Genomic DNA, 24185 nt, shown 5'->3' on the forward strand with positions numbered 1-24185 from the left:
AGGCTGCTGTGAACATTTGTGTATGAGTTTTTGGGTGGATATATACTTTCATTTCTCTTGACTAAATGTGTAGGAGAGGAATGACTATCATATAGTAGACATATGTTTAACTTTTAAGAAACTGGCAGACTTTGCCAACTGGTTGTACCGTAACATTCCCACTAGTAGTGTATGAGAATACTAGTCCTCTATATCCTTGTCAGCATTTGGTATAGTCATTCTTTTTAAGTTTAGCCATTTTAATATGCTGCTTATATATGTTTTTTGTTTTTTGTTTGTTTTCTGTTTTCTTTTTCTTGCCTCCCGGTAGGTTAACTTTTTTTTTCATAACTCCATTTTGACTTACCTATAGTGTTTTATTTTTTATGTTTTTATTTACAAACACTGTATACCCACTAAGCATAAACTCCTTATTCCATCTCTCCCCCATTCCCTTGAAGCCTCTAATCTGTTTTCTGTCTCTGTGAATTTACTATTTTAGATATCTCATATAAATGATAGCATACAATGTTTGCCCTTAGGTGTCTTGCTTATTTAACACAGCATAATGTTTTCAACATTCATCTGTGTTGCAGCATGTTTCAGAACTTCATTTCTTCTTAGACCCAAATTATATTCCATTATGTATGTACCACATTTTGTTTATCTGTTCATCTGTTGATGGACAATTGGGTTGTTTTCACCTTCTGGCGATTGTGAATAACGTGGCTGTGAATATTGGTGTACAGGTTTCTGCTAACTCAGTGATTCTGTCCTCTTTATTTTGCTGTTGAGCCTATCCATTGAGTATTTTATTTGTTATTGTATTTCCAAGTTCTAAAATTTTATTTAGTTCTTTGAATCTTCTGTTTATTTGCTGAGATGTTGAAATTGCTTGTTGAAGCATTTTAATGATGACCACTTTAAAATTCTTGTCAGATAATTTTAACATCTGTGTCATTGTGGTGTTGGCATTTATTGATTATCTCTTCTCATTCAAGTTGAGATTTTCCTGGTTGGTTGTATGATAAGTGATTTTTAAATTAAAACCATTGTGTTGTTCTTGAGTCCTGAGGTCCCTAGCCTTTTTTCTTCACCTTTCAGGGTCTTCCTCTACTTGTTTTCTATGAAAAGCCCAGGATTTTTGATAGTTGTACTTAGCAGGAGCAACAGGGAAAAGTACATCTACTCCATTTTTCTGGAAGCAGAAGTCCTTTATACTTCTTTTTTAAGGATTACTTTGAAGGTTTTAGGATTTTTTGCATTTATTATGTAAATTTTAGAATCAGCTTATTAATTTCTACAAAAAACTTACTGAGATTTCTATTGTGATTTGGAGAGAATTGACATCTTTAAAACATTGAGTTTTTCAATCCAAGCATGGTGTAACTCTCCATTTACTTAAGTATTTTAAAATTTCCCTCAGCAGTGTTTCTAGTTTGCAAAGTAGAGGTCCTAGGCATTCAAATTTGATTTTCTTGTATGTCATTTGTTAAATTTACTCCTAAATATTTTTGATGTTTATCTAAAAATTTTTTTAAAAATGTTTTGTTTTCCAGTTGTTTCCTACTAGTAGTATAGAGAAATACAATTAATTTTTGTATGTTGATCTTGTATCCTGTGACCATGCTGATTTACTTATTAGTTCTAGTAGTTATTTTGTAGACTCCTTAGGATTTTCTGAATAAACAGTTACGTTATCTGTGAATAAAAATAGTTTTACTTCTTTCTTTATGTGTTGTTCCCCCTTTTTTTCCTTGCCTTTTTTCAGTGGCTTGCATCTCCAGCATAATGATCAGTGGAGGTGATAAGAGCAGGCACACTTGCTTTGTTTCTGATCTTGAGGGGAAGCTTTCAGTATTTAGCTTGAGGTTCAGTTTTAGCTGTGGTTTTTCATAGATGATTTTTATCAGATGGAGACTTGACTTTTGCCTACTGTATCCTGGAGAATGTTCCTTGTGCATGTGGGAAGAATGCTTTCTGCTGTTGTTTGAAATGTTTTGCATATGTCTGTTGTGTCTGCTTTTTACTGTTGTTCCAGTCCTCTATTATCTTATTGATATTCTGATGTTCTGTCTGTCACTGAAATGGGGTGTTGTTAAGTATACAATTATTATTTTAAAACTGTCCATTTCTTCAATTCTGTCATTGTTTGCTTTATTTATTTTGGGGCTCTCCTGTTGTGATATGTTTTTAGTTGTTATGATGTCTTCTTGATGAGTGGATCTTTTTATCAGTGTACACTGTCCTTCTTTGTCTTGTGGAACAATTGTTGATTTCAAACCCATTTCATCTGATATTAGTATAGCCACCCCAGCTATCTTTTTGTTACTATTTGCTTATAATATCTTTTTCCATCTTTTCACTTTCTATCTATTTGTGTCTTTGGGTCTAAAGTGAGTCTCTTGTAAGGAGCATATAGTTTGGTCATGTTTTTAAATCTGTTCTGCCAATCTCTTTCTTTTAATAAGTGAATTTGAATCATTTACATTTAAAGTGATTACCTGTAATGCAGGACTTCCTTCTTGCCATTTTTCTTTTTGTTTCCTGTTTGTTCTTTATATATTTTTTTGTTCCTCAATCTCTCTAATACTACCACTTCTTGTTTTTGATTGTTTTTCCCCCCAACGTGCCATTTTGATTTACTCATCTCGTATTCTGAATATTTTTTAGTTATTTTTCTTAATGGTTACCATGGGGATTACAGTTAACATTCTAATATTATACCAATCTAGTTTGACTGATACCAACTTAGCCTTGATAGTATGTTAACTTGTGTCTTGTTGAACTTCACCCCCCTCCATTTATGTTGTTATTGTCACAAATGGCATCTTTATAAATTGTGTGGAAATTAACATAGATTAATATTGTTTTCTGCATTTGTCTTCCAAATCATGTAGGAAACAAAAAGAGAAGTTGCAAATGAAAATAGAATAATTTTGGCACTTATATTTACCTTGTAGTTACCTTTACCAGAGATCTTTTTTTCCTAATTTCTCTTGTTTATTTATTTAGGTTATTTACTTGCTTATTTGGTCAAAATTGGTCATGGGTGTGGTCTGTCCTGGGACACAATTCCCCCCTCATCCTCTTTTTTAAAAAGCAGTTTTATTGAGATATACTCACATACCATACAGTCCATCCAGAGTGTACTCTCAGTGGCTTTCAGTATAATCACAGAGTTGTGTATTCATCACCACAATCAATTATAGAACATTTTCATTACTCCAAAAAGAAAATCCCCATAACCCTTAACAGTCACCTCTCAATCCCTCTATCCTTCCCCAGCCCCCCATAACCACTAATAGGATTTTGTCTCTATAAAGTTATTTATATTTTCATTGTATGTAAATGAAATTATACAGTATGTAGTACTTTGCATCTGGTTTCTTTCACTTAGCATAATGTTTTTTTTTTAAGAGAGTTTGTAGGTTTACAGAAAAGTTATGTAAAATACAATGTTCCCATATACCCCCCTGTTGTTGACACTTTGTATTAGTGTGGTACCTTTGTTACAGCTGATGAAAGAATATTAGAATATTACTGTTAACTCTAGTTTACATTGGGTGTATTTTTTCCCATATACCACTCTGTTATTAACACCTTGTAATAGTGAAAGAACATTCTTATATTTGTACTATTAACCACAGTCCATTTTTGAAGGACAGTTTAGTCATATATAGAATTCTTGTTTGACAGTTGTTTTCTTTCAGCACTTTAAATATCTCACTGCCTTCTCCCCTCCATGGTTTCTGATAAGAAATTAGCAGTCAGTCTTATTCAGATTTTTACGTGATGCGTTACTTGTTTCTCTTGTTGCTTTCAGGATTTTCTCTTTGTCTTTTGACAGTTTGATTGTGAGTGTTTTGTTGATTGGAGTTTATCTTGTTTGTGGTTCATTGAGCTTTTGGGGTGTGTAGGTTCATGTCTTTCAAATTTGGGTAGAAGAAATACCTATTTCTTAAATTTTTCTTTGTGCCACTTCCTTACTTCTCCTTCTGGGACTACCATTTGCAAGTGATGGTGTGCTTGATGGTATCTCATAGGTCCATTAGGCTATGTTTATTTTTCTTCAGTCTTTTTCTTTCTTTTCCTCAGGTGAAAATTGTCCTATTTTAGGTTTGCTAATTCTTCTGCCTCCTCTAGTCCATTGTTGAACTCCTCTAGTGAGTTCTTCAGTTCAACAATAAACCCATCAAATGGTGATATAAATAATGCGTTTTTATGACAAACTGACTATATTTTCTAAAACAAAAAAAATTTAGAGAAAAGAGTGGCATTGTTTTGTAATTTACAGATCTCTTTACTCTCTGGCATTTTGGAAGATGGTTGGGTTATCCTCTCTGCTGCTTCATTGAATCTGTTGTGATATGTTGCTTTTGGTCAAGTGTATAAGGAAAATTAATCTTCACACAGATATGTAGTTGGAAAAAGCAGTAGCATTTTAGTAGTATTTTCAGACAACTGTGTATGTTCTTTTTGATACAACTCCAGAACTAGACACGTGGTAAGTTTCTTAAAGATAAGTTACAATCTGGATTCTGAAACTATGTCAATGAACTTTTTGTACATTAAAATCCATAGATCTGTTTTGCACTTTGAGTACACCTTTTGTGTATGTACGATTTTGTATCATGGTTTGCTGAGTAAAGCAGATCTCACAACTATTAACATGTTTCTGTATACAATATCAGAAAATTACATTCACTAACATTACCATTGATTTCATCAGAAAGTCTTTAATTATTGGGAAACTGTCAAGTTCACAGTGTTGGATCTAAGTTTTGCATAAGTCTGATTTTTGCTTGGAAGCTAGAATTTTATCATAGGCAGCAAGTACTGTCATCGTTTTCCTTTAAGCGACAGGCTTATTGTATTCACTTTTGAGGAAATCTCAGCCAAATATCCAAATCTGAATAATCAAATACCTGTCCAAGTGCTTTTTTTGTGAGACAACCATCCTACTCAGTACGTAACAGAAGTGCTTTATGGGCTTTTCCCGTTTCATCACTGAATATTAGAAAGTCATGAACTCAAGGATCAAGAGTTAGTAAAATTGTGCTGCTTTATCATGGACATTCTTAAGAGGAACTGACCTCTATCCCCTTGCCACTCCCACAAGTGCTTGGTGGGGAAGAATATGACGACTGGTACAGTTTGGTGCCACTGCCTTGATTCATGCTAAGTTTCCAGTAGTTTTCCCCATTGCTTTTGTACCTTCAGTGCAAATGTGAGCACTGTGATAAAGGATACATAATGTCTTAGTATTATGAGGAACATAAATAAGACCTGTGAAACCCCTGAAAGGGTCTCGAGGACTTCCAGGGGTCTGTGGACTACATTTTGAGAATTGCTGTTCTAGCTTCCGATTTTGTTAGGTGTATTCAGTGGAATTGAGAAATGGTAGTTTTAAGATACTGCTGAGATTGAACCGCAAACTCTGGCCTGGAGAGTTCTTTTACTTCCTACATATCAGCCCTTTCTGAGAAGATACTGATATGTGTCTGTCAACTGATTTATCTGAAATACAACAACTGTATTTTAAATAGTCAGAAAGAACAATTTAGGGTGCCAGAATAACATTTGGGGAGTAAAGAATTATAGCTTGGAAGGCTAGATTTAAGGTCCACTGTTCTAGTCCTAGCTTGGTTACCCATCAGGCTTATTTACTAAGTTCTCTGAATACCACCTGATGTCCCTGATTCTCAGTTTTCTCACCTCTACATGGGATTTATGTTATTTGACCCCGTCTTTCTCACAGGGTAGGTTTGCTGTTCCTTGCCCCAGGTAATCTCTTCCTCTGTATCTGTAAAGCTGTGCTTGGGAAGCTTGGTAGAAAAAGTAGATAAATGTTTATTAAGTTAATGAAAGTGCTTTTAAAAACCTTTTGAAGGTAAAAACTTTGAAGATACAAAAAAATAGAGAAAATTGTATGCTGAACCTCTGTATACCCTTCCCTAAATTAAAAAATTAATATTTGGCACATGTGCTTTGCCTCTTCTTCCTTCCATCGTCTCTGTTGCATGGTATTTTAAAACAAATCCCTGCCCTCATGTCATTTCACCCTAACGTGTTGGAGCCCTAGAAAATAAGGACGTGTTCTTATGCAACCAAAATATGATGACACTCAACAAAATTAAAAATGGTTTCTTAATTTCATCAGATAGTCCTCTCATCTTCAAATATTCCCAAATGATGAAAAAAAAATAGATATGTTTTTACGGTTGTTTTGTTCAAATCAGGACCCAAACAAAGTTCATTTGTTGCATTTATTTGTTCTGATTCTTGGTTTCTTTCTTTTTTTTTTTATTAAAGCAGAGCTAGGTTTACAGGAAAATCATGCAGAAAGTACAGAGTTCCCATATACCCGCTTCTCTTGTACACAGTTTTCCTTATTAGTGACATTTTGCATTAGTGTGATATCCTTGTTAAAATTGGTGAAACAATATTTTTAAAATTAAAATATTAACCATAGCCCGTAGTTTATATTAGGTTTCACTCTGTGCTTTACAGTTCTATGGTCCTCCTGAACTTATATATAACTTAAAATTTCCCGTATTATCCACTTTTAAATATACTATTCAATGATGTTAATTATTTTTGCAAAGTTGTGCCTCCATCACCAGCATGAATTGCCAAAACTTTTCCATCATCCCAAACAGAAACTCCATACTAACTGAACATTAAGTCCCCATTTCCCACCCTACCTGGCCCCTGGTAACCTGTATTCTAGTGTCTGACTTTGAATTTGCAAATGCTGCTTATTTCGTATAAGTGAGATCATATAATATTTGTCCTTTCATGTCTGACTCATTTTACTCAACATGATGTCTTTAAGGTTCATCTGTGTTGTAGCATGCATCAGAACATTATTCCTTTCTATGGCCAAATAATATTCCATTGTATGTATATACCACATTTTTTTTTTTTTTTTGTGTCCTCAAATCACTTTATGTTTGCCTTTATTTTTTTTTTTAATCATCATTTTATTGAGATATATTCACATACCACGCAGTCATACAAAACAAATTGTACTTTCGATTGTTTACAGTACCATTACATAGTTGTACATTCATCACCTAAATCAATCCCTGACACCTTCATTAGCACACACACAAAAATAACAAGAATAATAATTAGAGTGAAAAAGAGCAATTGAAGTAAAAAAGAACACTGGGTACCTTTGTCTGTTTGTTTCCTTCCCCTACTTTTCTGCACATCCATCCATAAACTAGACAAAGGGGAGTGTGGTCCTTATGGCTTTCCCAATCCCATTGTCACCCCTCATAAGCTACATTTTTATACAACTGTCTTCGAGATTCATGGGTTCTGGGTTGTAGTTTAATAGTTTCAGGTATCCACCACCAGCTACCCCAATTCTTTAGAACCTAAAAAAGGTTGTCTAAAGTGTGCGTAAGAGTGCCCACCAGAGTGATCTCTCGGCTCGTTTTGGAATCTCTCTGCCACTGAAGCTTATTTCATTTCCTTTCACATCCCCCTTTTGGTCAAGAAGTTGTTCTCCATCCCACGATGCCGGGTCTACATTCCTCCCCGGGAGTCATATTCCACGTTGCCAGGGAGATTCACTTCCCTGGGTGTCTGATCCCACGTAGGGGGGAGGGCAGTGATTTCACCTTTCAAGTTGGCTTAGCCAGAGAGAGAGGGCCACATCTGAGCAACAAAGAGGCATTCAGGAGGAGACTCTTAGGCACAAATACAGGGAGGCCTAGCCTCTCCTTTGCAGCAACCGTCTTCCCAAGGGTAAAACTTATGGTAGAGGGCTCAACCCATCAAACCACCAGTCCCCTATGTCTGTGTATACCACATTTTGATTATCCATTCATCTGTTGATGGACACCTGGGTTACTTCCACCTTTGGCAATTGTGAATAATGCCACTATGAATATCATTGTGCAGATATCTTTTTGAGTGCCTGCTTTCAGTTCTTTTGGAATTTGAATTGCCAGGTGTTATGGTAATTCTGTACTTTGAGGAATCACCAAACTATTTTTCACAGTAGCTGCACCATCTTTCATTCCCACCAACAATCAACTTTCCATAACGGTTTTAGCATCCATTGATGATCACTGCCTGAGTGAATGAGCTCTGGAACTGTTAGGTGCTAAATACATGCTAAATAGAAGTGTTATTCAGGCACTATTATAGTTACTAATAAAGTAGAGCAGTATCTTTTTTTTTTTTTTGAGCTAAGTTGTCAATGAAATAGTATCCAAGAGGCCAAGTTGCAGATAGTAACAAGACTCCAAAATAGGGACTGAAGATTTTTAAAATGAGGGTATTTTTACATATAATGTTCAAAGAACTACCTTTCAGATTTTTTATAAACCATGGTAGATTTAGAGGTTGTCTTTTTTTAACATCAAATCATATTTAAACAAATACCTTTTTCCTTTTTTTTAACGGTTTTTAAAAATTTTTATTGTAATATATATGCAACTTAAATCCCCCCCCCCGTTTTTTTTGGTCTTTTTTTTTCAAAATTCTATTTTATTGAGATATATTCACATACCATACAATCATCCAAAATGTATGATCAGTTGTTCACAATACCATCATATTGTTGTGCATTCAACACCTCCATCTATTTTTTGAACATTTTCCTTGTACCAGAAAAAATGAAAATAAGAATAAAATATAAGAGTAGAAAAGAACACCCAAATCACCCGCCTCGTTTTTCATTTAGTTTTTTGTCCCCAATTTTCTACTCATCCATCCATATGCAGTCCACAAGGTTTTCACAATCCCACTGTCACCCCTTGTAAGCTACATTGCTGTACAGTCATCTTCAAGAGTAAAAGCTCTTGATAGGAAGCTCTTGATAGGTTGCCATTTGATAGTTTCAGGTATTTATTTCTAGCTATTCCAAAGCATTAAAACCTAAAAAGGGTTATCTATATAGTGCGTAAGAATGCCCACCAGAGTGACCTCTGGACTTGATTTGGAATGTCTCAGCCACTGAAACGATTTTGTTTGATTTCGCATCCCCCTTTTGGTCAAGAAGATGTTCTCAATCCCACGATGTCGGGTCCAGATTCATCCCCGGGAGTCATAGCCCACATCGCCAGGGCGATTTACACCCCTGGGAGTCAGATCCCACATAGAAGGGAGGGCAGTGAGTTCACCCCCTGAGTTGGCTTGGCTAGAGAGAGAGGGCCACATCTGAGCAACAAAGAGGTTCTCAGGGGAGGACTCTTAGGCACAATTATAAGCAGGTTTAGCTTCTCCTTAAACAAATACCTTTTTAATAAAAAGATTATCTAAGATGTATTGTTTGTCTAGATTATTTTAAGAATTGTAACAGTAAGATTCCAGATGACAAAAAGAATTTGGGCAGTCCCTTGGAGTTCTCTGGGTACTGGAATATAAGATGTCGACTACATATGCCATAGTTTTTATTTGATTGTTTCTGTTAGGAGAAAATAAAGTATCTCATTTTATGTGGTTCATAATGAATCCATGTGTAGAAATTACCTTTGAAATCAAACATTGGGAAATTAAATCAAAACGATGTGAACATTTGTTAAATATTGTTAGTTTCTTCTCTTTACTGTTGAACATACCTGTTAAAAAGATACTGCAAGAGAAATGTTTCACTCTTTATTACATATCAGTACCTAGATTGGGGATGAGGGGTGGGGTGCGTGTTTGGGAAATCAGTGTAGTACCGAAATAATGTACCAAGTGTTTGAAACATTGAAGAGTATTTTCAGGTTTCTAAACTTTTTCTTCTGTGGGACATAGAATTCTGCCCAATGATATTAACTTATTTTTTTTTAAATAGGAAAATAAAAAATATTTCAAGCGTAGTGAACTTGCAAAAAAAGAAGAGGAAGCATATTTTGAAAGATGTGGCTACAAGGTATGAATGCTTGCTTTTATGTTAAATTGTTTATTTCTGAGTTTAAATTTATATAGCTGTTGTTAAAGTGACAAAATTATTGATTTCTGTTCAATTTATCAATGTTATACATTAGCCTATAAGTGAGAAGTCATCTGGAGAGGTATGAGTTTTTGGTTTTGTTTTGCTTTCTTTCAAACCTTGAATTCAGGAAAATACATGCATGACTTTTGGCCTGGAATGGTTTGGCTTTTGTGGACAGCATGAAGTGGCTTGAGATCACAGCTTGACTTTTTTTTTTTTTTTTTTTTAAATTAAGTCCTGAATCTGATACCACCTCATTTTCATCACCATCACTATCACTCTCCCCACCTCTCCCAATAAAAGTCTATTTTTAAAGGGTGCTAAACATTTTATTCATTCAGCAACCATAGTATTAGTTTTCTTCCAAATAATTCAAGCCATTGACTTTATGTTTACATTGTTAGTATTCCTTTGGCTTTAAGTCCTTCTGCCTGAAATACAGTGCTGTATAACACTTATGTGCTTTTGTGTAATAAAGTCTCACAAAGCAAATGCTACTCAGTTTACTGGGTAGAAAATGTAATCTTAACATGTTTCCTAGAAACAAATGAGTTGTCTGGAAGGCTTTTTTTAATGTATTTTAGAAGCATGACTGATACTGTCTTTGAATTACCAGTTGATAATGAATTGGAGTTTTTATTGGGAGGGGTTGAAGGTTTATGAGGTGGACAAGTTATGTTTAAATTCATAAATTTTAAATTTAAGTAAATTAAATTTTAATAAGACTATCTAGTTTAATAATATTTAAACCAAATCTAAGAGGTTCTATTAATATTTTGCCAAAGCATACATTTGAAATCAACTTTTTGCCCTTGAAACTCTGATATAAAATAATAAATACTCTTATGCATGTAATGAGGAAAATTCTGAAAATTAATTTATCTGGCATAGCATTTCTAGAAAGAAGCGTGAGGAATGCAAATGGTATGTATATGCATTTGGATTATTTTATGGTATGGGGAGAGAGCAAGTGTTAAAGAAAAATGTATTTCTGAAAAGTTTTTAAACTTGAAAGTTTTTATTTTATTTTCCATAAATATATAGATTTTGTTTGCTTCCAGTCTAGGAAACTAAAATAAGCTATATGTAAATAACCATTGAGTAGATATGCAGAAGTGTTGTCATCTTTTGCTTGCCCAACATTGCCTAAATCAAACTTGACCCGGAAGAAGAATCACTTATTCTGGGTTTAATCTGCTAGCTTGTTGCTTTCCCACATCCTTAAATTTGAACCTTTTCAACTTTTTGATAAGGTGGGAAAATGTATTGAAAAAGTGACAGCTTTTTCTTTGTTTAGATTGATTCATTAAAATGTAATTACTTACTTGCTTACACAGATGGACATCCCCAAAGCAAAATAATTACTGTGTATATTTTTGTCCAGCTGACAGAATGTCTTAGATCTTTTCCCTAGGACTATTAACTGCCATTTGTAGAATTAAAAATGCTTTTAGCCCTGAGATATTTGGAGAAATAACTTTCTGTGCGCTTAAAAAGAAAGCACAGGTTTTTCTTTCTAAAAATGTTTTTAATTTTTCCTTCTTGGGAGTAATGAAAATGTGGTATTACTTTCATTCTTTTATAGAAACTAGTTGCATTTTATAAGGCTTGATGCTGATTTGACCTGTGAAAATATGAAAATTGAGCTTTTTCACCTCAATTTTCTATTAGCATTGTTAATACTGATAAATGTAGCATTCAACCACAAACTATAGAATCATAAATTACATAATTTTAACCAGAAAGCCTTTCTTAATTGAATGTGGATTTTGTTCTTAATGTTGATCTTTTTTTTTTTTTTTTAATTCAGTTTTATTGAAATATATTCACAAACCATACAGTCATCCATGGTATACAGTCAACTGTTCACAGTATGATCATATAGTTATGCGTTCATCACCACAATCTATTTCTGAACATTTTCCTTACATCAGAAAGAATCAGAATAAGAATAAAAAATAAAAGTGAAAAGAGAATACCCAAACCATCCCCCCATCCCACCCTATTTGTCATTTAGTTTTTACTCCCATTTTTCTACTGATTTTTTTTCAATTTTTTAACTTTGTTTATCAAAAAATTAAAAACAGTCAGGCAAACAACAACCAAAAAAAAAAACCCCACAACATTTCAAACAAAGCAATGGATTAAGGAAAACAAATAACCTAAAATAACTACTTTGCTTCCAATATGTTCCTACCGTACCCCAAGAAAATTAATAAACCATGTCCAAACAGAGGAGTAAGAAAAACAAATAATCTAAAATAACTACATTGCTTCCAACATGTTCCTACCATATCCCAAGAAAATTAACAACCCCTAAGAAAACAAAGGAATAAGAGAAAAAAAAAACCTAAAATAACTCTATTGCTTCCAACATGATCTTACTATTTCCAAGAAAGTTTACAAACCAGAATCATTCCTGAGCATTCCCATAACATTGAGATTACCCTCCATAGTTTATCTGTTCTTATTAGATTATCATTCCCCCTCCACTAATTGGTATCTCTAGGTCCCCTACATTCTACAGTATAAAACATTGTACATTTTTCACAGAATTCACATTAGTGGTAACATACAATATCTCTCTTTTTGTGCCTGGCTTATTTTGCTCAGCATTATGTCTTTTTTTTTTTTTTTTTTTTTTAATCTTCATTTTATTGAGATATATTCATATACCACGCAGTCATACAAAACAAATCGTACTTTCGATTGTTCACAGTACCATTACATAGTTGTACATTCATCACCCAAATCAATTCCTGGCACCTTCATTAGCACACACACAAGAATAACAAGAATAATAATTAGAGTGAAAAAGAGCAATTGAAGTAAAAAAGAACACTGGGTACCTTTGTCTGTTTGTTTCCTTCCCCTATTTTTCTACTCATCCATCCATAAACTAGACAAAGTGGAGTGTGGTCCTTATGGCTTTTCCAATCCCCTTGTCACCCCTCATAAGCTACATTTTTATACAGCTGTCTTCGAGATTCATGGGTTCTGGGTTGTAGTTTGATAGTTTCAGGTATCCACCACCAGCTACCCCAATTCTTTAGAACCTAAAAAGGATTGTCTAAATTGTGCGTAAGAGTGCCCACCAGAGTGACCTCTCGGCTTCTTTTGGATTCTCTCTGCCACTGAAGCTTATTTCATTTCCTTTCACATCCCCCTTTTGGTCAAGAAGATGTTCTCCGTCCCACGATGCCAGGTCTACATTCCTCCCCGGGAGTCATATTCCACGTTGCCAGGGAGATTCACTCCCCTGGGTGTCTGTTGATCTTTTTTTTTTTTTTATTTTTTTATTTTATTTTTTTTTACATTATTTTGATCTTACTGCTACTCTTAGCATTTTAGATTTGTCTTGTGGTCAGGTGGGAAACCATGTTTCAGTATCTTTTTACAGACTACACAGTGGGGCTTATAAATTGTTGAGCTCAATTTTCCTAAACTGTGATTTGGACAGGAAACTCAAGAAAGTTTGTGGAGAGATTTTGTTTTCCCCTGTAGATTCATATGAGCAAGAGTATCCATTCTTTCATTGTCTGGTATGGCATTATTTTTCCACAAGGTTTTTAGCGTGTATTGTGGGAAAGTTCTGAATAGCTCTGGGGATTTTTCTAGATGTCTCACTAGTGATTTCTGTATGTTTGGAATGATATGTTTCAAAAAGTAGGCTAGGAGGAGCAAGAGGTGTCACAGGTTTTGTTGGAAATTGGTGGTTCTCATTCTTCATGTTGAAGCCAGAGCAAGGACCATATTTCCTGTGAAGTGATTTTCTCCAGGAGGAGAAAGCAAGTTAATTGTTTTTAAGAAAAAAATAAAATTCTTTAGAGTCTAGGGGAAAAAAGTGAGTCCAAATTTCAGCCCCTGTTAAGTTTTTGATTTTGGAAACAATTATAATTATGTCATTGTTTTATAGCTAGGCTGCTGTCTCCTGTGTTCATGCTTTCTATTTGTGGTGCCATGGAAATGGATGAGTTTGAGCTTGCAAAAGCATGCACATTTATTATGAGCCCTTTCCTTGGAGGAACTTTTAAGAAACCTCAGTATTTAGAACATGTTTAGTTTCCATGTATTGCTAAGACAATAGAATGATAAATCTGAACTGTTAGGTATTAAAAGGTGAATTTCATTTATTTTGGCTATTAATATAGATACAGCCAAAAGAGGAGGAACAGAAGCCGTTAACTTCATCAAATCCAGTTTTAGAACTTGAACTGGCAGAGGAGAAGCTACCCATGACCCTCTCTCGGCAAGAGGTAAGTTTATATATGAGCGTTTGGTGAATAAAAGAAAAATATCTACAGGGTTTACATTTATCTCCAATTCTTTTCAATAAATGATATGCCATTATTTCCAACGTCAGATAGCTTATTGAACTAAAAATACTGTACCACTAGATTGATTTTTCATTATGTTCGAAATTAATCTCTGCTGCTTTTCTTGATACTATTATCTTAATTTTTTTTGTAATTATATTCTTCTAAACTTTTAAATATAAGCATATATATTCTAGATGAGTGTAACTAAATGGATATATTCTAAATAGTTATATTTAAGTTAGTATTTGTCTAAATTATTTTAAATAATGTACTGTTTTGTAACTTACTTTCCTCTCCCTTATTTTTTTTTTATCATCATTTTATTGAGATATATTCACATACCACGCAGTCATACAAAACAAATCGTACTTTCGATTGTTTACAGTACCATTACATAGTTGTACATTCATCACCTAAATCAATCCCTGACACCTTCATTAGCACACACACAAAAATAACAGGAATAATAATTAGAGTGAAAAAGAGCAATTGAAGTAAAAAAGAACACTGGGTACCTTTGTCTGTTTGTTTCCTTCCCCTACTTTTCTACACATCCATCCATAAACTAGACAAAGTGGAGTTTGGTCCTTATGGCTTTCCCAATCCCATTGTCACCCCTCATAAGCTACTCCTCTCCCTTATTTAACAGTACATCTTTTAGGTCAGAATATAAAAATCTGCATCATTTTTGATGGCTGTTTATTTTCCCACTATTTGCTTGTACTGTAATATTTTTAAAGCCAATACTTTATTAATGGTCATTTAGATTGGTTCAGCATTTCCCTGCTGTAAATAATACTAAGATGGACATCCTTGTGTATAGCATATTTGCAGACACATGTCATCTGTAAGTGTACTTTTCCTCTCCTTTCACACAAATGAGATCATTTGTATGCTTTTACACTTTTTTTTTTTTTTCACTTAAAAATATATTTTGAGGATCATTTTACATTGGCACGCATACATACACACACACACTAAGTTATATCTGAAATTTTTAAATGGTAAATGAGTGATTTGGGGCAAGTGACTTAACTGTTCTGTTCCTTGATTTCTTTATCTCCACATGAGGATAATAATAGTGGTCTACATTATGAGATTTTCATGATTAAATGAGGCAGTACATGAAGATCGCTTAGAATAGTTCTTAGGGGTAAGCATTCAATACATTTAACTATTATTTTTAGTAGTTCTGTAATTTATCTCTTACCAATGGATATGTAGGTTTATTTTCAGTTGTTTGCTGTTACAAACAATGTGAAAATGAACATCCTTATACATACATCTTGATGCATCTGTATGAGGTAATTTCCTAGAAAAAGAATTTCTGTCAACGGCTGTGTTTATTCAGAATTTCGTTGAATGTTCTCAGATTGTCCTATAAAGACAGTTTACCAATTTAGATATTTCCACAATTAGTTTAGTTTATAAGAGTGCCATTTTCCTAGTAACTGTCATCTCTTTAACTTTTTTTTTTAGCCTTTGCCACTCTGAAAACAGTATTATTGTTCTTTTAAATTCTTGCCAAGACCATAGGTGAAAAAAAGATACCGTGTTTTAACTTGCAGATATCTGATAATTAGTGAGATCGGACTTGTTTTCAAGAATTCGGTGGTCATTAGTGTCTCTTCTGTAGTGAATTGCTGTTTTGCTATTGTGAAATTGGTCTTTTTCTTGGTTTGTAAATTAACATATAAAGCATATTAACGTACATGTTTATTTTCCTGTGTGATACATGTCAAGTGTAGTGACAGTGCATACTTTTTTATCAGTCTGTCATTTGATTTTTGACATATGGCAGTTTTAAATTTTTACAGGAATCACATCAAGCAGTCTTTCCTTGTTTTCTGCCATGTGTGTCCTGCTTAGAAAGGTTTCCCTTATCCCCAAGAGTTAAAAAAAATAACACACTAATACTTTTTCATATGTTTATTCTTTATGGTTTTCTTTAGATTTTGTTTCTAATCTGAGCATGTATTAATTTCAAATTAGAAAAATATATTTAAAATCCCACATTATCCATGAATTTGGAATTGTTACTTTTTGATTTAGAAAAAAAAAAATCTGTATATTAGGATTTGCTTTGTTATCTGTCTTAGAAAATTGAAAAGTTTGGATTAAAAGGCAAAATACTTTTAAGAATTGGCCTTATTGTGGGATTCAGTATTGTTTAATCATTATTACAGATTAATAATTGTGTATTTATTGATTAAGCATTTAGCATAATGTAGAAAAGCTATGGTTGCTGCCTTCACTGAAGGAGCTGGTATTGAAACACTAGAAAGTGAACTCAGAGGCTTAACTTCTATCACTGATAGACCTTTCCTTTATTTAAAAAATTAGAATAGAATTCTTGCACTAAAAGGGATTTGGAGGTTAGATAGCTTATTACCTTGCCGTTACTCAAGGTAATATAATCCCAGATAGATGACAATTTGCTGTTTGAACTCATATTCAGGAAAAAATTACATAATTTTTGTGACTTGGTCTAAGTTATTTGTAGCCCCCAATTTCAAGCAGTTTTTTTTTTTTTTTTTTTTTTTTTAATTTTAAGTGATCACTGGCTCAAATTCGTGGTTTTCCTGTTTCACTTCTTTTAACCTTTGAGTGATTTTAGATCTATCACTTATCTCGAATCTTCCTTGTGAGCCGTCAGCAGTCTTTTCTCATTTTCTGCCTTTCTAGTTGCAGATAAGGCTGAATGTAATTAATAGAAGTATGGAGTTTAGATCAGAAGGCTACGTGTTTGGTAGTTTTCACACACTGACATGTTTGGAGTACTATTTTTCATGTCTAGTTACCATATTTTTGGGATGGACACTGAACAGAAAGAAAACTTTCAGAGGAGAAGGTGATTGACTCTAGAAGCTGTCATGTGAAAAATAGGTGAAGGAATTTAAAATGCTTAGCCTGAAGAGAAGAATTATTACAGACGTTATTAAAAACCTTTAGTTGAGAAGCTTTAATTTTGAAAAAGAAGTAGATACCTCTTGTGTTTTCATAAAGAGAACTAGAATAAATGGGTAGAAGTCTGAGGGAGATAGATGTCGGTTTATTTTGAGAAACAAAACACATCTGATAAAAAATGAGATGGGCTGTTTTGTGAAGAAATGTGATTCCTGTCATTGTCAGATCTGACAAGGATGTTTTTAAGGTCATTTCTGCATCGATTGGATATAGCACTAGATGACCTCTAAGTTCTTGTTTTATACCAAGCTTCTTCTAATCCAGTGGGTGCCTTACCCATGGTTTCTAGGTGTGATATTATTTATGCTCCCAGGTAAAGTTCTTGGTTTTGCTATAGTATTACAATACTGACTCTTTGTTGTGGTCATTGAGTTATCAGTTGACTCCAGATATTTTTTCTTTATATAAGTATTATCATTCCCACCCACATTGGTCCTTTCCTGAAAAGAGTCAGCCAAAGGACCTAAACCATCATGGCTATTTAAGGTGTGACGATAACACAGTATCATGGAAAATTAAAGAAAAAACAAATACAACTTATTTTTGCATCTACTTTTCAAAATAAGTGGTCAAAATATATAACAATAAAATAATGAGGTTTTTTTTTTCCTCCTAAAATGTGTTAACATGTAAGAGATTACTATTGACTTTAGATTTTTTTTAAAGTAGAATGAGAGCAGTTATGTTAAAATGAGGACCAAAAATGTAACCTTTATTTTTATGGTGCTGCTGTATCTTTTGGATTGTATTAAAAAAGAGGAATAGTTTAAGTTAGGGGCTTGAATAGTAGGTTCACAGGTCAGACCATTTTCTAGGAGTTATTCAGTAATAAAATTCATAACAGTGTCATTTGAGTCAAAGGAGATTTTTAATGGAAGTATTTGATTTTCTCTTTGATCCACAGACATCTTTGTTTAGCATGATTGGAATGATTAAAATTTTTGTAGAATTTTATATTTCAGGAAGGAATAGCTATTTGCATACTTAAATTAGCTTTATTAAACTTAAGTTTCCATTTTAAGGTAAAATGTAAAAATCATTTGAGATATTTAGTTTTTTTCTCCTCTCAAAAGCTAAATAATCTACCGCGGATTTGTTTTCTCTTTGTAGGTTATCAGAAGATTGAGAGAAAGAGGAGAACCAATTAGATTATTTGGAGAAACTGATTATGATGCTTTTCAACGTTTAAGAAAGATAGAAATCCTCACACCAGAAGTTAACAAGGTAAGTCAAATCAAAGCTACAAACCTCTGTATCGTATAAACTAGAATAATAGGGAGTTTGACTAATTGCATTATTATAGGCAAAAATGAAAAAAAAAAGTTGCTAGATTGCTGCTGAATAGGTTTTCTTTCATTAAAATAAAAGTGCATATCTTAAGCATACAGTCCAGTGTGTTTTAACAGAGACATAAAAGCATATAACCACTGCCTTTATGAAGATACAGAACAGGTTCATCACCCTCTAAAGCTCCACAGTGACCCTTCTTAGCCAATTCCCATGTTTATCCCCACTCCATCCCCAACCTCTCATGCAACCACTTTTTTGAATTCTGTCAGATTAGATTGATTTTGTTTGTACTAGTATTTCATATTGATGGACTCAGAGTATGTACTCTTTTGTGTCTTGACTTCTTTTACTGAGCGTAATGATTTTTAGATTCATCCATGTTATTGGGGATGTCAGTTGGTTCCTTTTCATTGCCGAGTAATATTCGAGTTGTATGATTATACCACCATTTGTTTCCAAATGCTATGAGCATTCTTATACAAATCTCCTTTGGACGTATGTTTTTATTCCTCTTGGGTAAGTACCTAGAAGTGGAATTTCTGGATAATAAGAGTAATTTATGTTTTTGTTTTTTGATTTTGTTTTTTTATAAGAAATTGCCACACATTTCCAAATGTGTCAACATTTAGTATTGTTAGTCTTTTAAATATTATTAACCCTTCTTTTGAATGTGTTGTACTTCACTGTAGTTTCAACTCACATTTCCCTGATAACTAAAGGTGATGAGCATCTTTTCAGAGTTATTGACCCTATCTTCCTTTGTGTAGTGTCTGTTCAAGACTTGTTCATTTTTTAATTGTGTTGTCTTTTTTATTATTGAATTGTAGGAGCTCTGTATATTCTGGATGCAAATCTTGAGTCAGATATATAGAATTACGTTTTGTGAATATTTTCTCCTAGTGTATGCCTTACCTACCAATTCTCTTAACAGTGTCTTTTGATGAGCAGATTTTAATTTTGATGAAGTCCAGTTTATCAGTTTTTTTCTTATATGGTTATTGCTTTTTTGTGTCCTGCTTATGAAATCTTTGCTGTTCTAGTTTGCTAGTGCTGCCGGAATGCAAAACACCAGAGATGGATTGGCTTTTATAAAAGGGGGTTTATTTGGTTACACAGTTACAGTCTTAAGGCCATAAAGTGTCCAAGGTAACACATCAGCAATCAGGTTCCTTCACTGGAGGATGGCCAGTGGTGTCCAGAAAACCTCTGTTAGCTGAGAAGGCACGTGGCTGGTGTCTGCTCCAAAGTTCTGGTTTCAAAATGACTTTCTCCCAGGACGTTTCTTTCTAGCAAGCTTGCGCCTCTTCAAAACATCACTCAGCAGCTGCACTGAGTTCCTTTTCTTTGAGTCAGTTCATTTATATGGCTCCACTGATCAAGGCCCACCTTGAATGGGTGGGGCCGTGCCTCCATGGGAATATCTCATCAGAGTCATCACCCACAGCTGGGTGGGGCACATTCCAAAGCAACACTCAAAGAATTACAATCTAACCAACACTGATAACGTCTGCCCACACACGATTACATCAAAGATAATGGCGTTTGGGGGACACAATATATTCAAACTGGCACATTCCACCCCCTGGACCCCAAAATGACATTATCTTTCCATATACAAAATACATTCATCCCACAACAATATCACATAAACTTAATCATTTCAGTAATGATAAGTTAAGTACAAGATCCCATCAAAATCAATTAGAGGCGTGGTGGGTCCTAAGGCATAATTCTCCTTTAGCTTTGGACTTGTGGACTTAGAACAAGTTATACATTCATAGGATAAACATTCCCATTGCAATAAGGAGAAAGAGTAAGGAAAACAGGGTTAACAGGACCAAAACAGTTCCTAAAACCCTCAGGACAAACTCCATTAGATTTCAAAGTCTGAGAGTCATTTACAGAACAACGTTGCATCCTTGGGGGTTGAGAGAACGGGAGTCTAACCCTTCCTAAGGGCCTTTGTGGCCACCCTTTCCTCTCCAAATACTTGGGTGAGTGCTCCAGCATATCCACACATTGGGGAGACCACCTTCTTGGCCCCACCCTCCTCAAACATCAGGGGAGCTCCCGGATTCCCTTCCATCTCCGGGGCACATGGTCAACCCCTTCAGAACAGTGTGGTGGCAGCCAGGCTCTCCCCAGTTCCCTGGGAATGTGCTCCACCCTCTTTGGGGCTTGGGGTGGCAAGACATTTCCTGAGCATTGAGGCAGAAGGCCCGCCCTCGACCTCCAGGCCAAACTCACCCTTTCCATGCGTGTGGGCCACTCCACTCTCCCAGCGCAAGACCTCTTGACTCCAGACCTCAATCTCCATGGCTCTGTCTTTGAAGAAATTTTTCCTTCAATTTGTTCCTTGTCTGTCCCCTCCAGTCCAGACCAGCAGCGGCTCTGTCTATAAAGATCTCGCAAAAATTCCATTGGCTTTGCATGAAGCATACAGGGGTCAAAGCCATCAGACAATAGGACTTTCCACAAATCCTTTCTGGATAATTCCATCTCCAATCTTGGCTTGTACTGAAATGGTGGCTGGGTTCCATGTTTGGTAACATCCTCATGTTAGGCTGTAGCTTCTGGGAATCCACCCCCTGGAAGCCTGGAATTTTCCAAACCATCTGTTTCTGGTTTCTTTGAACCCAAGAGTTCAGTTCTCAGCTTATCTCTGTCCTCTCGCATTTTACTATAAGCTGCAAGGAGAAGCCAGGGTACATCCTCCATATGTAGTCTGGAGATCTCCTCAGCTAAGTATTCCAGGTTGTCGCTTTCAAATTCTTCCTTCCATGTGAAATCAGGGCTCAATTTTGCCAAATTCTCTGCGACTTTAAAACAAGGATCGCCTTTCTTCAGTTTGCAACGACACATTCATAATTTCTGCTCAAGTCCTCATCAGAAGTATCTTTAGAGTCCATATTTCCATAAACAGTCTCTTTAAAGCAGTTTTGGCCTTTTCTATCAAGCTCCTCACAATTCTTCCAGAATCTTCCCCTTATCTATTTGAAAAGCCATTCCAACATGATTGGTATTTGCAGACTCAGCAGCAAAAACCCCCCACTCTCGGTACCAAAATCTGTCTTAGTTTGATAATGCTGCAGAATGCAAAACACCAGAGATGGATTGGCTTTTATTAAAAGGGGGTTTATTTGGCTACACAGTTACCATCTTAAGGGCATAAAGTGTCCAAGGTAACACATCAGTAATCGGGTACCTTCACTGGAGGATGGCCAATGGCGTCCAGAAAACCTCTGTTAGCTGGGAAGGCACGTGGCTGGCGTCTGCTCCAAAGTTCTTCTTTCAAAATGACTTTCTCCCAGGACGTTTCTCTCTAGCAAGCTTGCTCCTCTTCAAAACATCACTCACAGCTGCACTGCACTGAGTTCCTTCTCTTTGAGTCAGCTCATTTATATGGCTCCACTGATCAAGGCCCACCCTGAATGGGTGGGGCCGTGCCTCCATGGGAATATCTCATCAGAGTCATCACCCACAGCTGGGTGGGGCACATTCCAAAGCAACACTCAAAGAATTACAATCTAACCAACACTGATAACATCTGCCCACACAAGATTACATCAAAGATAACGGTGTTTGGGGGACACAATATATTCAAACTGGCATACTAGTAATATGGGGATTCTTAAGATATAAAACATATAGCAGGATTCTGGGAAGATGGCAGCATAGAAAGAAGTGGAAGACTTAGTCTCCCCAGAACAATTCATAAATGAACAAAAAACCAGTAAATAACCTGGAATAACAGCGGGGAGACAAACGTGACAGTACACTCAACATCCACCAACACGAATTGGGAGGAATGCCTGAGATCACAGCATAAAATCTGTAAGTAAAAGTGCGGACCTGCGCTGAGAGCCTGAGAGCCGAGAGCCCCTCCCTCACGGAAGCCGCACTGTGCACTTTCTCAGGGCAGCTCCAAGTGAGGTTTTAATATTAACTGCTCAATACAGACATGGAATCCTCAACAAGCAGACAGAGGCTTTTGGTGACAACTGACCTTGGGAGAATCGGGGGACATATCTGTCTCAGGATAGGGAGCCCAGAGGATCGGGTGCTATATCTGGCTGACGGGTGAACCTGGGAGTTTTTCTGTCCCTCGCTCTCTCTCTGTGGAGAAAACCTCAGCTGTTCTCAGCCCACAAGGTGTTGCAGTAAAGACAGCCTCAGACATTCTGCATTCTGAAATGAGCTGAGAGCCCCGCGGCACAGCCCAGTGGCCCAGGGCTTCCCTTGAGGGATGGCGCACACTAATGACGTAGCACGGCATTCCCTCGGCTGAGGAAGGATCGCGGCTGGGAGGGGGGATCGGCTTGGAGAACCCAGGGGCGCTACGCCAAGTCCGGTGGTTTGTGGGACAGCGAGAGAGAGAGTCTGGGGCTGAACTGAAATGAAGGCATAGACTCTTGCGGCGGCCTTCAATCTCCTGGAACCTGGGAGATTTGGACAGTAGAACTGCCCTTCCTCCCTGGCCACCCGTACACACGCCCCACATTCAGGGCAGATGGCTCCAGCGACACACCCAAACTGAGTTCTCCAGCTGAACACACAAGAATCATTTCCCCACACACCGTGGAAAAAAGGTTGAGAACTGACTTGAGGGATATAGGTGACTCACAGACGCCATCTGCTGGTTAGTTAGAGAAAGTGTACGTCACCAAACTGTGTATCTGAAAAATTAGATTGATATCCTTTTTTTTCATACAACTTGAAAGAACCCTGTCAAGCAAAATGAATGCCAAGAGGCCAAAAACAACAGAAAATCTTAATGCTTATGATAAAACCAGACAATATGGAGAATCCAGCTCCAAACACACAAATCAAGATTTCGGAAGAAACATTATACCTCTCACAATTAATCGAAGAACTACAATCAAAGAACGAAAACATGGCAAAGGATTTAAAGGACATCAAGAAGACCATGGCCCAGGATATAAGTGCCATAAAGAAGACCCTAGAAGAGCATAAGGAAGACATTGCAAGAGTAAATAAAAAAAAGAAGATTTTATGGAAATAAAAGAAACTGTTGGCTAAATTAAAAAGACTCTGGATATTCACAATACAAGACTAGAGGAAGCTGAACAACATCTCAGTGTCCTGGAAATCCACAGAACAGAAAATGAAAGAACAACATAAAGAATGGAGAAAAAAATTGAAAAAATCACGGTGGATCTCAGGGATATGATAGATAAAATAAAACACCCAAACTTAAGACTCATTGCTGTCCCAGAAGGGGAAGAGAAGGGTAAAGGTCTAGAAAGAGTATTCAAAGAAATTGTTGGGGAAAAATTCCCCAACCTTCTACACAATATAAGCACACAAAGCATAAATGCCCAGCGAACTCCAAATAGAATAAATCCAAATAAACCCACCCCAAGACATATTCTGATCAGACTGTCAAATACTGAAGAGGAGCAAGTTCTGAAAGCAGCAAGAGAAAAGCAGTTCACCACATACAAAGGAAGCAACATAAGACTAAGTAATGACTACTCAGTGACCACTGTGGAGGCGAGAAGGCAGTGGCATGACGTATTTAAAATTCTGAGAGAGAAGAATTTCCAGCTAAGAATACTTTATCCAGCAAAACTCTCCTTCAAATTTGAGCGAGAGCTTAAATTTTTCACAGACAAACAAATGCTGAGAGACTTTGCCAATAAAAGACCTGCCCTACTTCAGATTCT

At 35.8% G+C, this 24185-nt stretch overlaps 1 protein-coding gene across 4 annotated transcripts in view; it reads left to right on the forward strand.

Annotated features, from left to right (window-relative positions):
- The window catches only part of PRPF18 (pre-mRNA processing factor 18), a 113329-nt gene that overhangs the window by 7637 nt on the left and 81507 nt on the right, over window positions 1-24185 (forward strand). For 2 of the 4 annotated variants that reach the window (XM_037845145.1, XM_037845144.1), the window contains exons 2-5: window positions 9782-9859; window positions 9975-10001; window positions 14074-14178; window positions 18319-18432. In XM_037845145.1, the coding sequence (XP_037701073.1) occupies window positions 9782-9859; window positions 9975-10001; window positions 14074-14178; window positions 18319-18432 (324 nt within the window). The remainder of the gene's footprint in view (window positions 1-9781; window positions 9860-9974; window positions 10002-14073; window positions 14179-18318; window positions 18433-24185) is intronic. The other 2 variants (XM_037845146.1, XM_037845147.1) reach the window with 2 other exon arrangements.

This window comes from Choloepus didactylus, chromosome 8 (assembly GCF_015220235.1).
Source record: "Choloepus didactylus isolate mChoDid1 chromosome 8, mChoDid1.pri, whole genome shotgun sequence".
NCBI lineage: Eukaryota > Metazoa > Chordata > Mammalia > Pilosa > Megalonychidae > Choloepus > Choloepus didactylus.